Source organism: Eumetopias jubatus, unplaced genomic scaffold (assembly GCF_037043125.1).
Source record: "Eumetopias jubatus isolate StellerSeaLion01/CBP00866 unplaced genomic scaffold, mEumJub1_p1.0 scaffold_1, whole genome shotgun sequence".
Lineage (NCBI taxonomy): Eukaryota > Metazoa > Chordata > Mammalia > Carnivora > Otariidae > Eumetopias > Eumetopias jubatus.
In genome coordinates this window covers 206,990,612-207,004,114 of record NW_028274807.1, presented here as the reverse complement: position 1 = coordinate 207,004,114, position 13,503 = coordinate 206,990,612, and the positions used below count along the sequence as shown (strand labels likewise).

At 54.4% G+C, this 13,503-nt stretch overlaps 1 protein-coding gene across 3 annotated transcripts; it reads right to left on the bottom strand.

Annotated features, from left to right (window-relative positions):
* Window positions 1-972: 972 nt before the first annotated feature.
* Window positions 973-10,884, bottom strand: HACL2 (2-hydroxyacyl-CoA lyase 2). 3 transcript variants are annotated; one of them, XM_028095289.2, is made up of 16 exons: window positions 10,729-10,884; window positions 10,034-10,178; window positions 8,605-8,806; window positions 8,352-8,479; window positions 8,126-8,264; window positions 7,920-8,031; window positions 5,180-5,279; window positions 4,945-5,060; window positions 4,690-4,826; window positions 3,561-3,695; window positions 2,402-2,516; window positions 2,131-2,300; window positions 1,984-2,054; window positions 1,829-1,900; window positions 1,544-1,649; window positions 973-1,427 (listed from the first exon to the last, which is right to left on the bottom strand). In XM_028095289.2, the coding sequence occupies exons 1-16, from the start codon at window positions 10,854-10,856 to the stop codon at window positions 1,249-1,251; spliced, it is 2,055 nt and encodes a 684-aa protein (XP_027951090.2). In that variant the 5' UTR covers window positions 10,857-10,884; the 3' UTR covers window positions 973-1,248. The 3 variants fall into 3 exon arrangements, with proteins under 3 accessions (XP_027951090.2, XP_027951091.2, XP_087872931.1); XM_028095290.2 differs by having other exon boundaries at window positions 4,945-5,042; window positions 10,729-10,883; XM_088016805.1 differs by having other exon boundaries at window positions 10,478-10,814.
* Window positions 10,885-13,503: the final 2,619 nt, after the last annotated feature.

The following is a 13,503-nucleotide window of genomic DNA, read 5'->3' as shown; positions in this document are numbered from 1 at the left end:
GACGGAGGGGACCGGAGGGGACCAGACCGGTCGCCCCGGGCCCCGGTTGCTGGGGAGTTGCCTAGTGACCAGCCAGCCCGTTGCTGAGAATCATTCCTCGTTTCCAGTGCTCAGTGGTGGGGCATTGGTTGCAAAGCCTGGGGACTGGGGACTTTCGGGACCAGCTGTTGGGGACATCTTTTCTGAGTACCAAGGGCTTCTCCCCTTGCTGCCAAAAGGCACTTCTCCCGCTTGCTGGGCTGGCCTCTCCTGCCCCTCCCCCTTGGCCAGGGAATCACCTGTTACTGTGAGCATCACCCCGGGATGGTGAACACCGACCCCCCTTCTTCTACACCCCCAACCCCCCCACCCCATCAGTCTTCTTGCTGCTGCCAACCAAATCAGTATTAGCTTTAAGCACCGCACTCTGCTTCTCCCTGCCCTCGAGGGTCCAAGGACTATCATGAGGTGCTATTTGGGGCAGGGTGAGGGAAAGCCCCTATCCTGGGCTCTGGCTGGATTAAGGGCAGCCCAGGGCCTTTAGAAAAATAGCTGGTTTCCCTACCCTGTCTTCCAGGGAAAGCCCCGTGATTGCCTCAAACCAGGAAATGGAGATAGCAGAGTCTGGCCCTTCCCCTCCCCTGTTCTTCCTCCACATCCCTGAAGAAACTGAGCACTTATAAGACCTCCCTTTCGGAGGGGCCCCACCTGAAATGTCAGGCTGGGGGCACTTTGGTACGGAACATATTTATTGCCTCCGTGCGTGTGTGTCTGTGTGTGAGGACTAGTGTGCATGGACACGTCTGGGACAGGTGTATGGGGCTCTTTCAGGGACCTATGAGGGGGAAAGAATTTGCAGTGGCCAGGCACCCTGAAATCCCCAGTAATGGAGCCTCAGTGGTCCCCAGAGTTCCAGTGGGAGAGTAGGTCCCCTCCTGTCTCCCCCTTTTCCCTCACTTCCATCTTTGTGGACAATAAATCAGTATGCACAAGTTCTGGAATGAGTGCTGGGGCCCACACGGGTGGTTTATTCAGTGTGCCCGAGAGGAAGGGAGAAAGGGCAGTTGTGCCCAGAGAAAAAGGCCCAGGAGCTCTCCAGTGCTGCCAGGGAACCTCTCTGAGCTCTGACCGCCCCAGCCCCTGTCTTCAGGGAGGGTTGTAGAGTCACTGGACCTGATCAGCCAAGTCCAAGGCAGGCAGGGAGGAGACTCTAAACCAGCCAGGCACAGTCCAGGGGTGGGAAGGCCAAGGGTACTGACCCATGAGGCCCTACACAGCAATGGAGCCATCTCGAAAGTCTGTCCTCCCAATGAGGATGTTGACCACAACCGGGTGGCCACCTCGGCACTGCTGTTGAGCATCACGAAGCACCTCGACCACCTGATCTTCTTTCTCCCGTGAGAGCAGCAAGCCCTGAGCCCCAAGTCCCATGGCTGCCCGGTGATAATCTAAAAGGGGAAGTCAAGTGAGATGGTGGCAGGGACCTAGGACACCATGCAGTCAGCCCAGGAGAGGAACGCATGAAACAGCTTCACCCTCTCTCCACCCTACCCCAGCTTCTCACCAGCGTAAGCCAGGCCACAGGCCACATTGCTGCCCAGAGAGGGCACCTGCTCCCGAGAAATCTGGGTCCAGCCAGCATCATTCCCTATCAAAGCAATCACTGGGATCTGCAAAGAAAGGATGAGGCCAGGCCACAGCCTTCAGTTTTAAGGCTTGGCCAGCCAGAGGACAAAGACAGGGACAGGACCTTTGCCAGACAGAAGCAGCTCCCTCCCTAGCCCTGCCCACCCCGATGACCTCTCCCAGAACCCCAAGCTCCGAGCTTCCCTCTGGGCAGCTCGATCACCTTGTGCCTGACGAAGGTGTCAAATTCAATGAGGCTATAGCCAAAAGCTCCATCTCCAAACAGGCACCACACCTGAGCAGGGAACAAGGCTGGTTGAGTGGCTCACTGCCCAGAAAACCCACTCACTGCCCCCCGCCTCCAGCACCCTCACTCACCTCGGCATCCGGCCGGCACAGTTTGGCCCCGAGTGCAAATCCTGCACCAACGCCCAGAGTCCCAAAGGCCCCTAGGAAGACCAAGAGCAGGTGGGTGTAAAGGGGCCTGGACAATGCTAGCTGTCCCAGGCACAGGCCCCTCCTTACCAGGATCGAGCCAGGACAGGGGACCACGGGGCCGCACCAGGTGGGCAGCAGTACCCACGAAGTCCCCACCGTCGACCACCAGAATCGAGTTGTCAGGCAGAGTTTCCTCCACCAGCTGCAGTACCCACACTGGGTTCAGGTGCTGGGCTACAGGCATCAACCCCTTCTCCCTGCCATGGAGCGGCACACGTCAGCAGGGCCAGCAACAGAGCCCTCCAGGAACCCACAGCCACACCCCCAGCCCATGCGTCCACTCCACCCCGGTCCCCACCGAAAGGCCTGCTCCTTCTGCTGGTCAGCTTGCCGAAGCTCCTCCGTCCAGTCTGAGGCCCACGTCTGGCCCTTAAGGCCCTCTGCCAGCCTCACCACAAAGGAGCCCACGTCTCCTAGGGAAGGAAGAGGGTACAGCTGCAGGGAAGTGGCCTCCTGCCCTTCCAGCATCAGAGGCCCAGTGACAGCAGGAATCCAGTGGCAACATTCCAGCAGGAGACAAGGAGGCAGGCCGGGGATGTTCCTAGGGCAAAACAGGTAAAACACACCCCAGAAGTCTGCCAGAACCAGGTTAGGGCAGCCAAGGTGAGGCAGAGAGCAAGGCCAGAGAAGTGAACGTTTAGGAAGCATGAAGTGGGTTAGAATCCCAAGCAGCCTTGTTGCCTGCCTCCTCCTCACCCCCCAGATCATGCAGTGCTGTCAGTCCTGCCTCTAAAACACGTCCCTCCAAACACCTTCATCAGCCAAGCACGTCTCTCCGACCCAGACATGCAGAGTGCTTGTGAAGTGACCGAGAAATGGGCCAGTGATGTACTTTTCATCTCGGTCTTAGAAATGATCCCATGGAGGCTCAGAAGCGGAGTCTGTCTTCCCTGTCTGCTCCCACTCCAGGCCTCGTCCTTTCTGTCCTGGCCCGGGGTTAACGGGCCCCTGGCCTCCACCTGCCCTCTCCGACTCACAGCCTACCAGCTACTACAGTGGACCTGCCCAAACACGAACGCAGCAATGCCACTTCTCCGCTTGATGCAAGAGTTCCGTGTAGCACCGTCAACATGCTTGGAACAATGGGCAGAGCAGAGCACATAAAGGCTGTGGGAGCAGACTGAACAGGGATGGCATGACAGGACAACAGAGGCCTCGGGGGCCCAGGAAGAATATCTCTGTCCTCCAGGCAGCTGGCAGCATGGGAAGGTTTGCAACCACGGGCAAGATCACATGCACATTCCCAGGCCCTCCCTCTTATGCACGCCCCACCATTTGTTCATCCAGAAGCACCCATCAGTCTGAGAGCCAAATGTGTGTCCCTGGCTGACTGGGTGCCACCGGGGCAGGGTCTGGGCGTTGCTCACCAGCACCTGGCTCAAGCCAGCTACAGCAGAGGTCAGAAGACAGGGAAGAGCATATATGTGTTTGGGGCGGTGGGGGTCCCAGGAGCTCACCCTGCACGGCTTCCTGGGGCTTCCAGAACATGTCTGAATTAAGCAACATCTCTTTCCGGTTACGGTTGACAATGATGATCTTGCTGCTGCGGCTGAGGACACGGCCATAAGACAGACGGAAGTCACACACGGCTCCTGGAGTGGGGAATAGGGTCTCAGTGGCTGGAGAGCCAGTGTCCCACCACCTTACTTAATCCACCACAGCAAGCTAAATGCAGAAGGGCCCCCATTCTTCCTTTCTCACTCTACCACTACCGACTGCAGTGACTTCACAGCTCCGCACCCCTCAAATCTGGGCTGGCCTCGGGGACGTGCTCTGGCCCATAGAGTGCGGCAGGTGAAGGCAGGCGTTCCCGAGACCAAGCTTCAAGAATTGTGGCTTCTACTGTCTCTCTTGAAAAACCTTGCTCTCCCATCCCTGCATGTTTCTCATCCTCCACCAAGTGAGCAAGCCCGGGCTAGCCTGCTGGATGATAAGAAAGCTGGACAAAGAGGTAGGGAAGAGTGAAAGAACTCAATTATCCCTGCGAAGGCCATGTCAGCCTAACCTGTAGTCAGCCAAGGCCAAGTATACGTGCCAGCCCAGCCCAGATCAGCTCAGATGCCTTCTTGCCTCTCCACCTACAGACTCATGAATGAGCCCCATCAAAACCAGAAAAACTACCACCTAACCTCTAGGTGGACCTTAAGAAATGATAAGTTCAAGTCACCGAATTTAGGGATGGTTATTACACAACAGAGAACTGAGAAAATTATTACGTGTGGGGCAGGACTCCAAATACTTCACATGAAAACGTACATGCCATGCGTGTCTGTGCTACAGAAATCCTGTATAAAGCATACAAACGCAAATGCTGAACATAAACACTGCAGGTGCCCGCTATCCGTGCACTCTCCTCTGTGTGAAACTGAGTCCTACAACACAGTGGCAACCTTGCGAGAGTTTGCCTAGACTTCAAAGTACACGGTCGTCTAAACCCTTGAAAGGGGAAGGGGTGGGGCCCAAGATAAGACCGTGGGTGATTATGAGGGTAGGGTGCCAGTAAGTACCTGACTAGGAAGGTCAGGGTCACAAAGGGGGGGGTGCCTGGAGGGAGGAAACAGGAAGAGGGCAGAGGCCGAGGCCCACCTGCCAGAAGGACAACGTCTGCTTTCTTCAGGGCAGCGCTACGGTTCTGCTGGATGTGGAGGGGGTGGTTGCGGCCCAGCAGTCCTCGCGCCATCCCTCCCAGGAAGCAGGGGATGCCAAGGGTCTCCACAGCAGCCCTGAGGGTCCAGGCAGAACAGAGGTGAGTGTAGTCTCAAGGGCATGCCCCAGCCCACACGGCAACAGGAGACCAGGGACCAGGTATTTGAGAGTAAGGGCAGGGCTAAGCCTTCTCACCGAAGTTTGTCAGCAGGTGTCGGAGGCAGCAGAGCCTGGCTCCCCAGCACAATAAGGGGCCTTTTGGCTCGGCTCAAGATTTCCATACAGCGCTGAACCTGGGATGAGAGATGGGGCTCAAAGAGCCAACCGTGTGAGTCACCATCAGCCCCCAAGATCAACGCCCCAATACTGACTCAAAGAGAGACCATTCTGCCAGGTGGGGGTCCTCAGCCAGGGAAGAGAAGCAATTCACCTGCTGGGAGGATGCCTGGGGAATGTCCAGAGGCAGAGGGCCCTCAGGCTGAGGCTCCCAGGCTCCTGCAAAGAGGTTGGCCAGGTAATTCTCTAAGTACCTGCAAAGGTGAGAGGAAGAAGCGGTTACCAGGATCAGTGACAGGGGCTCCAGGAGCTGGAGGAGGCCATGGTCTAGCAGGGAAGTGAGACAGGCACAGGAGTGGACCAGGAGAGGCACACGCCAATGGCCAAGTCTCCAGGAGCCGGTTCCCTTCAGAAGCTTCTGGCGACTACCCAACCGGACACAGACCCTCAGAAACAAGTGACACAGGCGTGGAGTACCACGATCAGGGCCACGGACGGCTGCAAGGGCAGCCACATGCGGCTCCTCTTTCTAGCTGTGTGACCTGGCAAGTGACTTAACCTTTCTGAAGTTAAGGTAAAATGTAAAAGGGAATCTCCCTTCCAAGGTTCGCTACCTATCCATCCAGGATATGAAGCACTTTGCGAAACACTGTATCAGTGAGGCTACTAATATCCCTAGCACTCAAGCCACTTTCTCTGGCTCTGACACCTCCTTCTGTCTCTTTACTCATTGGGTCCTAGGGCCCCGACCATCTGTGTGGGCCAGTGCGGGGCCTGGAGACAGAGAGATACCTCCTGCCCAGCTCTGACCTCCCTGAGGAACACTCAGCCCAACCAAAAACAAGACACGTGGGCGTTGGCAGAAAGCAGCCATAGCCTGAAGCTTCTGTTTCTCTTTTAAGGAGGAACCAAGATTGTAGACAATGAGAAAAGGCCAAAGAAGGAACCAACATAAAAAGAAAAGGCAAAGAAAGGACTAGGGGCCGAGTAGGGGAAGCCCGAGAGAGAGGAGGAGAATGGAGGGGCGCCTGGGTGGCTCAGTCAGTTAAGCGTCCACCTTCAGCTCAGGTCATGATCCCAGGGTCCTGGGATCGAGTCCCACATCAGGCTCCCTGCTCAGCGGGGAATCTGCTTCTCCCTCTCCCTCTGCTGCTCCCCCTGCTTGTGTTCCCTCTCTTGCTGTGTCTGTCAAATAAATAAAATCTTTAAAAAGAAATTTTAAAAAATTAAAAAAATAACAAAGAAGAGGTGAATGGAGGATGGGGGGGAGCAGGGCAGGGAGGGGGGGACAGCAGCAGAGAGACTGCTGTCACCGCCACAGAATAAAACTGCTTGACACTTGAGCCTCCCTGACCGGGTCACCAGCCACTTCCTACGTGTTCAGGACTCCTGAATCCCCCTCTGTATTTGTGGATCCCTAACCATGTTGGAGAAAAGATGGGAGACACCCTGCCTCACACCTGATAGGGACACTGAACTCTGACCGTATCCTTATTTAAGAAAATAACAGTTAATTATTCACTCCCGCATTTTACACTATCAAAATGACCTCGTTTTATTCTTCACAGAATCTTAGTCTGGAGAGAAAAACAAGCAACGCTCCCCCATTTTACAGATAAGGAAGGTGAAGTCAAGGAAGATTAAATGATTGCACTGTCCACCTTAAACTTCGCCCTGTGTTATCTCAATTAAACTGGTGGAAAAAAAGAAAGGCTTCACCATTTGCTCAAGGTTAACACAGCTAGTTAGCCGCAGTCCTGGGATTTGGACCCATCACTCTGGGCTTTCACTTCATTCATTATAGACAGCACATAGCTCTGTGGACAAAGCACCGAGGGGTCCTCCAGGCTGAATCCTTGTGTGCCAGTAATAAGCTGGGTGACTTCATGCCAGTGATTTGGCCCCCTTGGGGCCAGTTACCCAATCTATGAAACACCCATAATAATACCTTTCCATCTTGACTCAGGGTTGTTATAAAAGACACATGAATAAAACTGCTACCCCGAGCCAGCCCTCAAGGTGCTGTCTCTCAAGGGGGCAACGGCCTGCCTATCCTGGTACCTGCTAAGTATGGCACTCGCTAAGTATGTGGTGGAAGGGGAACGGAAGATGGAAGGGCAAACACAGGCAAAGGGAAGGGATAGAGGGGAAGGAGAATCGACTCTCTTTCCTGTGCTGTCAGCCAGGCCCATCTCAGTGGTGACCAAAAACAGATCTTTTTCATATACCTCTGCCTGGGCTGGAACCCCTTTCTAGCCTCTCAACTGAAAGAGGCCCCCCTCAAGTTTGTAGCTCTTCTAGGAAAACCTTCGAGCTTATCCCTTATCCTGGCCAGATGGAGGTCCCAGCACTCACATGTGATCCATCTGTGTCTCTGCATCTCACGGCCACCACCCGGATCCAGGCCACCACTGCCTCTCATCCCAAGGCCCACCACACCTCCTCCCTGGCTTCCCAGCTTCCACCCAACTCCACAGTCCATTCTCCAAGAGCAATCAGAGAGAACATAAAAACCTGAATCAGGGTATCCCATGCCTCTGCTAAAGGCCCTGTAATGCTTCTCAATGGAACTCAAATTAAAAAAAAAAAAAAAAAAAAAAATCCAGGTCCTCCCAATGGCCCCTGCTGGCTGCTCTGAGCTCAGCCCCTGCCCCTTTGCTTACCTGCTGCTGCCACATAGGCTACCTTGCTTTCCCAACCCACCAAGTTTGCTCCTGCCTCAAGACCTTTGCATATGTAGTTCCTCTACCTAGAATGCTCTTCCCATGGCTGCCCTCCCCCCACTCAATTGACATGCAAGCCGATGAATGGTCAAAGGAGAGACAGATGCTGGCAAGAAGTTACAAAAGAGGGCAGGGGGCTGGAGAGGGCATGGTGGGAGTGGGGCTACTCACCAGGAGACCAGTCGACCCATGAGGTCCTTGGGCGGATTGGCTGGCACCACCTCCTTCTGGACCATGAAGTAGGGGTACAGCACATCAATGGGCAGCTCCACAAACACTGGGCCTGCAGAGGGGCAGGGAGGATACTGAGCCTGCCATGGCTCCCTAGACCCAGGACTTAGGGCCTGACCACTGCCCAGCACATGCCCCCCACCTACCTGGGGTGCCTGACTGGGCAGCAGCCATCGCAGCCCTCAGAGTGGGCACGATGTCTCGCACCCTCCGCACAGAAGCACAAAACTTGCACAGTGGCCTAAACAGGGACATCTGATCAATGGCCTGGAGTGCACCCCGGTTCTGGTGGAAAGAGAGGCATCCAGAGAGTCAACACATGAGCCCTCTGAGGCTCCCTGGGGCCCCCACCACCCACCAAGGACAAGGCACCTGTAGGAGCATGCTGGCAGCCCCACCCAGAAGCAGGACTGGGGACTGAGCTATCTGGGCGTTCTTCATTGCAGTCACCGTGTTGGTGAGGCCAGGGCCTGCTGTCACTGCGGCCACACCCACCATCCCTGAAACACAGAATCCATCACAGCCATCTGTGCCCACCGTCCTTGCCACCTCTGAAAAAACTCCGCCCCTCGAAACCTCCCATCCCATTCTCCCCAGCCCTCAGCCCTCTCTGCTCTGCCCTCACCGGTCAGGCGGGCCACGGCATCAGCGGCAAAGACAGCTGTGACTTCGTGGCGTGTGTCCACCACACGGATACCCAGCTTCTCGCAGGCCACCAGCAGCGGGGAAATGTGCCCACCGACCAGTGTGAAGAGGAACCGCACGCCATGGGCCCTCAGCACAGCTGCCACGTTTTCCCCGCCATGCTGAATGCTTGCCTTGTCCACCTGGGCCCACAGAGGGGGAGGAGCAAGATTATCAAGGACCAGAGCAAGGGCACCAGGGCAGGGAGGGAGAAGGCAATCTCGCCCCCCCAAGGAGGGGGGGCAGGACAGAGTCAGAGAAAGTCTGATGTTGGTTAGGCACCTAACATACCATGTGCCGGGTCCAGAGCAACAGCACATGTCATCCTATCAGATCATCTGGTGATTATAACCCTTTGCAGCTAAGGTGACCAAGACTTGCCCTAGCAATAGTCAACGTCCCATACAACCAATGCTCTTAAGTTCCCTCTTTCTGTTACACTGCCTGTCTTGAGGGCAGTGGGGCAATCAGGGTGAAGGAGAGGAAAAATGGATCCCGAGAACCTGAAACAGTTTGGCTAGGGGCTACCTGCTGAGATTCCAGAACTGCCTGCCCTCCAGGGCCTGGTAGCCTGACTGCTGATTCCAGCCTGCTAGACTTCCTCCCACTCACTAGGAGGCAAGCCCAGTGGGCAGGCCCAGCTGACTTGCTACAGCCACCAAGCACCTGGCACACCAGCGGCTTGCTGGCAGAGATCATGCTGAGGCTTCCCAGACCCTGCTTCCTCACTGCCCTGCACTACAGAGGCCTCTGCCTTAAACCTCCACAGATCCTCAAGGCTACTAGCCTTGCTCCCGTTGCTCCTGGTGAAGAAAGGAAGGACTGGGGAAGGAGTCCGGGAACGGGCAGATTCCTGAGGGAGGAGCCAAGAAGTTCAGAGTGAGGTCTCTGGGGTCAACTCTTCCCAAAAAGATCACCTATGGCAAGTTACCACACAAGCTATCTTGAGCCTGTTTCCTCTTGTGGAAAATGAGGGCAGAAACAAAAGCAACTATTCAGGGACGTGTTGAGAGGTACATGACAACTGTCACAGCCCCCCCTCAGGTGCCTGCCTTTGGCCCACTCTGACCACACCGGATTTAGGGAGCAGTGCTCTGTGAAAAGGGCTCGTGGCCACTGGGGAACGAATGGGCCGGGCGCTGAGTCAACACGCAGATACTCCAGATTCTCTCTTCCTAGAAGCCAAGTCCAGGGCCTTGTCTGCAACCCGGCAATGGGGACAGGGAAGTGCATAGAATTTCCCGACCGAGCCCCCCCAGATTAGTCGGGCCTCACTTTCTCCGCCTGCAAAATACGTGAGGTACAGGAAGTGCCAGGAGCTCGTTCCTTCTTTGGCTGCCCCCAGCCCCCGCTGATCTGTGACCCCGCACCTTGTGCATCAACTGATAGAAGAGCCCCAGGCGGTGCGCGGCGCCCAGCAGAGCAGCTACTAGCGTCCCGCAGGCCAAGAACAGCAAGGAGGGGAAGAAGTTCCCAGCAGGGGTGGCGGCCGCGAAAGTCTCCATGACGCGGCACCTGAAAGAAAGGACAGGGCCAGCAACTGGGTGCAGAGATCTTTTCCAGAAGGTACGCCCCCTCCCGCACGGGTGCCGGGCCACGCCTCTCCCCCCCCCCCCGTTCTGCGCGGCCACGCCCCTCACACAGCCTGTCTCCGGACGATGCCACGCATCTAGAGAACCAGGCCACGACTCTCCAGAACCAGGCCACGCCTCCTAAGACGCCAGCCCCCCCCCTTACGTCACCACCACCACTGAAACTAGGCCACCACAGGTCAGTGCGGCCAGAACGGCCTCAACATAGCTTTTAACACTTACCTACTTCTCAACGAATTGGCGGGGAGCCCCGCCTCTCTTTTACACCTGGATCCGAATCTCAGCCCCTAAGTTGAGCCCGCACACCTCGCATCTACGTCACCTAGGACGAGGCCACGCCCCCAAGCTAGAGTGCGCCCCTCTCCTAAAGCCAGACTTCTGCCCACTGCAAGCGCCGGAACTCGACCCTACACCCCAGGCCGCGGGTCGAGGTCAGAAGGCTTCTCCCACCCCCGGGGCACTCTGGCCTTCACCTGCGGGAAAAGGCGCTGACTCCAGAGGAATTCGGCGCCCTTCGTGTCACGTGACCCAAGCCCGAGGCCTGTGGGGGGGGGGGACTGGGCCCGGAGCTGTGGCCGTGCCCCTTTCTCTTCACTAACATCAGCGATACCCTGTAGACCGGCCCGACGCGCGTGCGCAGAGCCGTAACCACGCTCTGGGACACAAGCACCTCCTATAAGGACCCTGTCCCTACTGGCCGCTCGCGCACAGGCCCCGCCTTCCCCGCCTCTCATTGGCTCGCCGTTCAGGCCTAACACTTTTCTTTACAAGAGGCCACGCCCCTCGGCGGCTTGCGGGAGCCGAGACCTCCTGGAGCGGGCTTTCCGCGGCCTTCCATTGGCCCCCACGTTTCAGCCTGTAGTCTTCGGGCTTTCCGAGCCCGCCTGCTTTCACACCAGCCGTGCCGAATGCCCCTTCAGATGAGCTGGACGTGATCGTCACAGGCCGCTCCCCAGAAGCCACCACCGGGAACACGTCCTAAACAAGCCCCGCCCCCTCGCTCGTAGGTCCGCCTCTGCTGTTAGCCCCGCTTTCTTTCCCGACCTTTGGGGTTTCTCAGCTCAGAGTGCAGGGTAGTGGACATTCCGAAGCCGGAAGGGCCTGGTTCCAGCCGTCTGGCCTCTGGAAAATGATCTCCCCATCAGCGAAGGGGATGTGGCCAGAACGGCCGCATGAGCCCTCTTTCTATTCCCTCTAGAACCCACTCCAAACGGTCTCTCCCTGCCACTCTATGAGAGCTGTTAGGAGTAGTCCAACAGTCTCCAAGCCGGTCCCTCTCCCTTATATCTCTCATGTGCCAGCTCAAGCCCACTCTCCCTGCCAGTAATTAACAGGATAAAATGCAAACTTCCTAGGAAGGCCTTCTAGGTCCAATTAAATTCCCAAAGCCAATAATGAAATAGTGATCATTACTTTTCATTAAGCACTTATTACATACGAGGGGCTGTTCCATACACTCTTCACATCTACTCATTTAATCCTCACAACAGCCCCGTAAGGTAGTTTATATTATTAATATCCCCATTTACAGATGAGGAAACGGAAGAGGAGGTTAAGGAACTTGCTCAAGGTCACACAGCTTGTAAGTGAAAGAGGCACAACGGGAACTCAAGCACGGCTGCTGGCTGACCGGGAGCACCTCAGAAATAGGTACTGTGCTTCAACCACTTGGCTTCCCCATGCCTGTCACAGGGTGTAACATTTGGGACCCACCCGGACACCCTTGCACTTAACACTGCATTTTATTCTAAGTGAGTTGGAAAGCAGAGAAGATTTTGAACAGCGTAAGTCACACAAAACCTGCACACTGTTATTCATAGGGGCTTTATTTGTAATAGCCAAAAACTGGAAAAACCAAATGTCCCTTGTGAAAATTAGTAAAAGGAAACCTCGTTTAAAATGGAGCTGGGAGGCTAGAAGGGGAGCTCGCGCGCCCTACCACTCATCATCAACTGCAGACCTAGCAGGAAGAGACTTACCTTGTAAGTCTTGAGAATAGATAGTATTGTACTACTCCAGCAGGAGAAAGAAAGGTTTTCCTCCTCCCCCAGCAGCAGCCCAGCTAATGAGGGATGGTGACAGCTCAGCTAATGAAAAGTCACTATTCTTGGAACTCCCAGTTTACTCCAATGAGCTTTTGGGTTATAACAGCTCCTCCCAAACCTCCCTTTTCCTCTATAAAAAACAGACCTTGCCTGTGTTCCCCAGATTTGCCTATAATGTTGCTGTAGCTTGTGTATCCTGAATTGTAATTTTCTGCTATCCCTCAATAAGCCCAAATAACTGATGGTTTTATCTTTAAGATTAATGCCCTCAATAGGTGAATGGTTCAACAAGCTGTGGTCCATCCCTATCATGGAACACTACTCAGCAATAGAAGGACAAACTGCTGAAACACAAAACAACTTGGATGAATCTCAAAATAATTATGCTCAGAGAAGAGATTGTGGTTCCCAGAAGGCAGGGTGGGAGGAAGGAATAGAAGGGAAACTGGTCAAAAGGTACAAACATCCAGTTAAAAGATAAATAAGTCCTGGGGATGTAATTTACAGCTTGGAAACCACAGTTAACAATATTGTATTGTAGGGGCACCTGGGTGGTTCAGATGGTTAAGCGTCTGCCTTCGGATCAGGTCATGATCCCAGGGTCCTGGGATCGAGCCCCACATCAGGCTCCCTGCTCAGCAGGGAGTCTGCTTCTCCCTTTCCCTCTGCTGTTCCCTCTGCTTGTGCTCTCTCTTTCTCTCTCTGCCAAAAATAAATAAAATCTTTAAAAAAAAAATATTGTATTGTAGATCTGAAAGCTGCTAAGAGAGTAGGTCTTAAAAGTTCTCATCACAAGAAAAAAATTGCAATGATGTGAGGTGATGGATGTTAGCTTATTGTAGTCATCATTTTGCAATATATATGTATATCAAACCATTGGTTGTATACCTTAAAGCATAATGTTATATATCAGTTATACTTCAATAAAAACGGGGGGTGTGGGGGCAAGAAAAGCCAGAACCACAAACATCAGTCATAATTTATATTTAATTCTGGCAAAGGTCTGTGGGATTGTATGTTGCATATGTTATTATTCCTAGACAGACTCTTGAGTTTCTATTTGAATGTTCTGGCCTTTTACCTTTTGATGAAATCAATGATATTTTTGGTGAAATCGTTTTAAAGAATGAAGATGTTATAAATTATACATCAGATTAATATATCAAATATCAGCATTCCTTATGCTGGTGTCATATAATCCTG

Bases quoted from the DNA above. Each gene is read 5' to 3' on its own strand.
- HACL2 (XM_028095289.2), bottom strand. From the start codon at position 10,856: ATGTTAGTGAAGAGAAAGGGGCACGGCCACAGCTCCGGGCCCAGTCCC. The intron at 8,032-8,125 runs GTAGGTGGGGGG...GCCCCTCTGCAG, and splicing joins TGCCCAGTCAGGCACCCCAG to GCCCAGTGTTTGTGGAGCTG. The intron at 5,280-7,919 runs GTGAGTAGCCCC...TCACCTTTGCAG, and splicing joins ATGGGTCGACTGGTCTCCTG to GTACTTAGAGAATTACCTGG.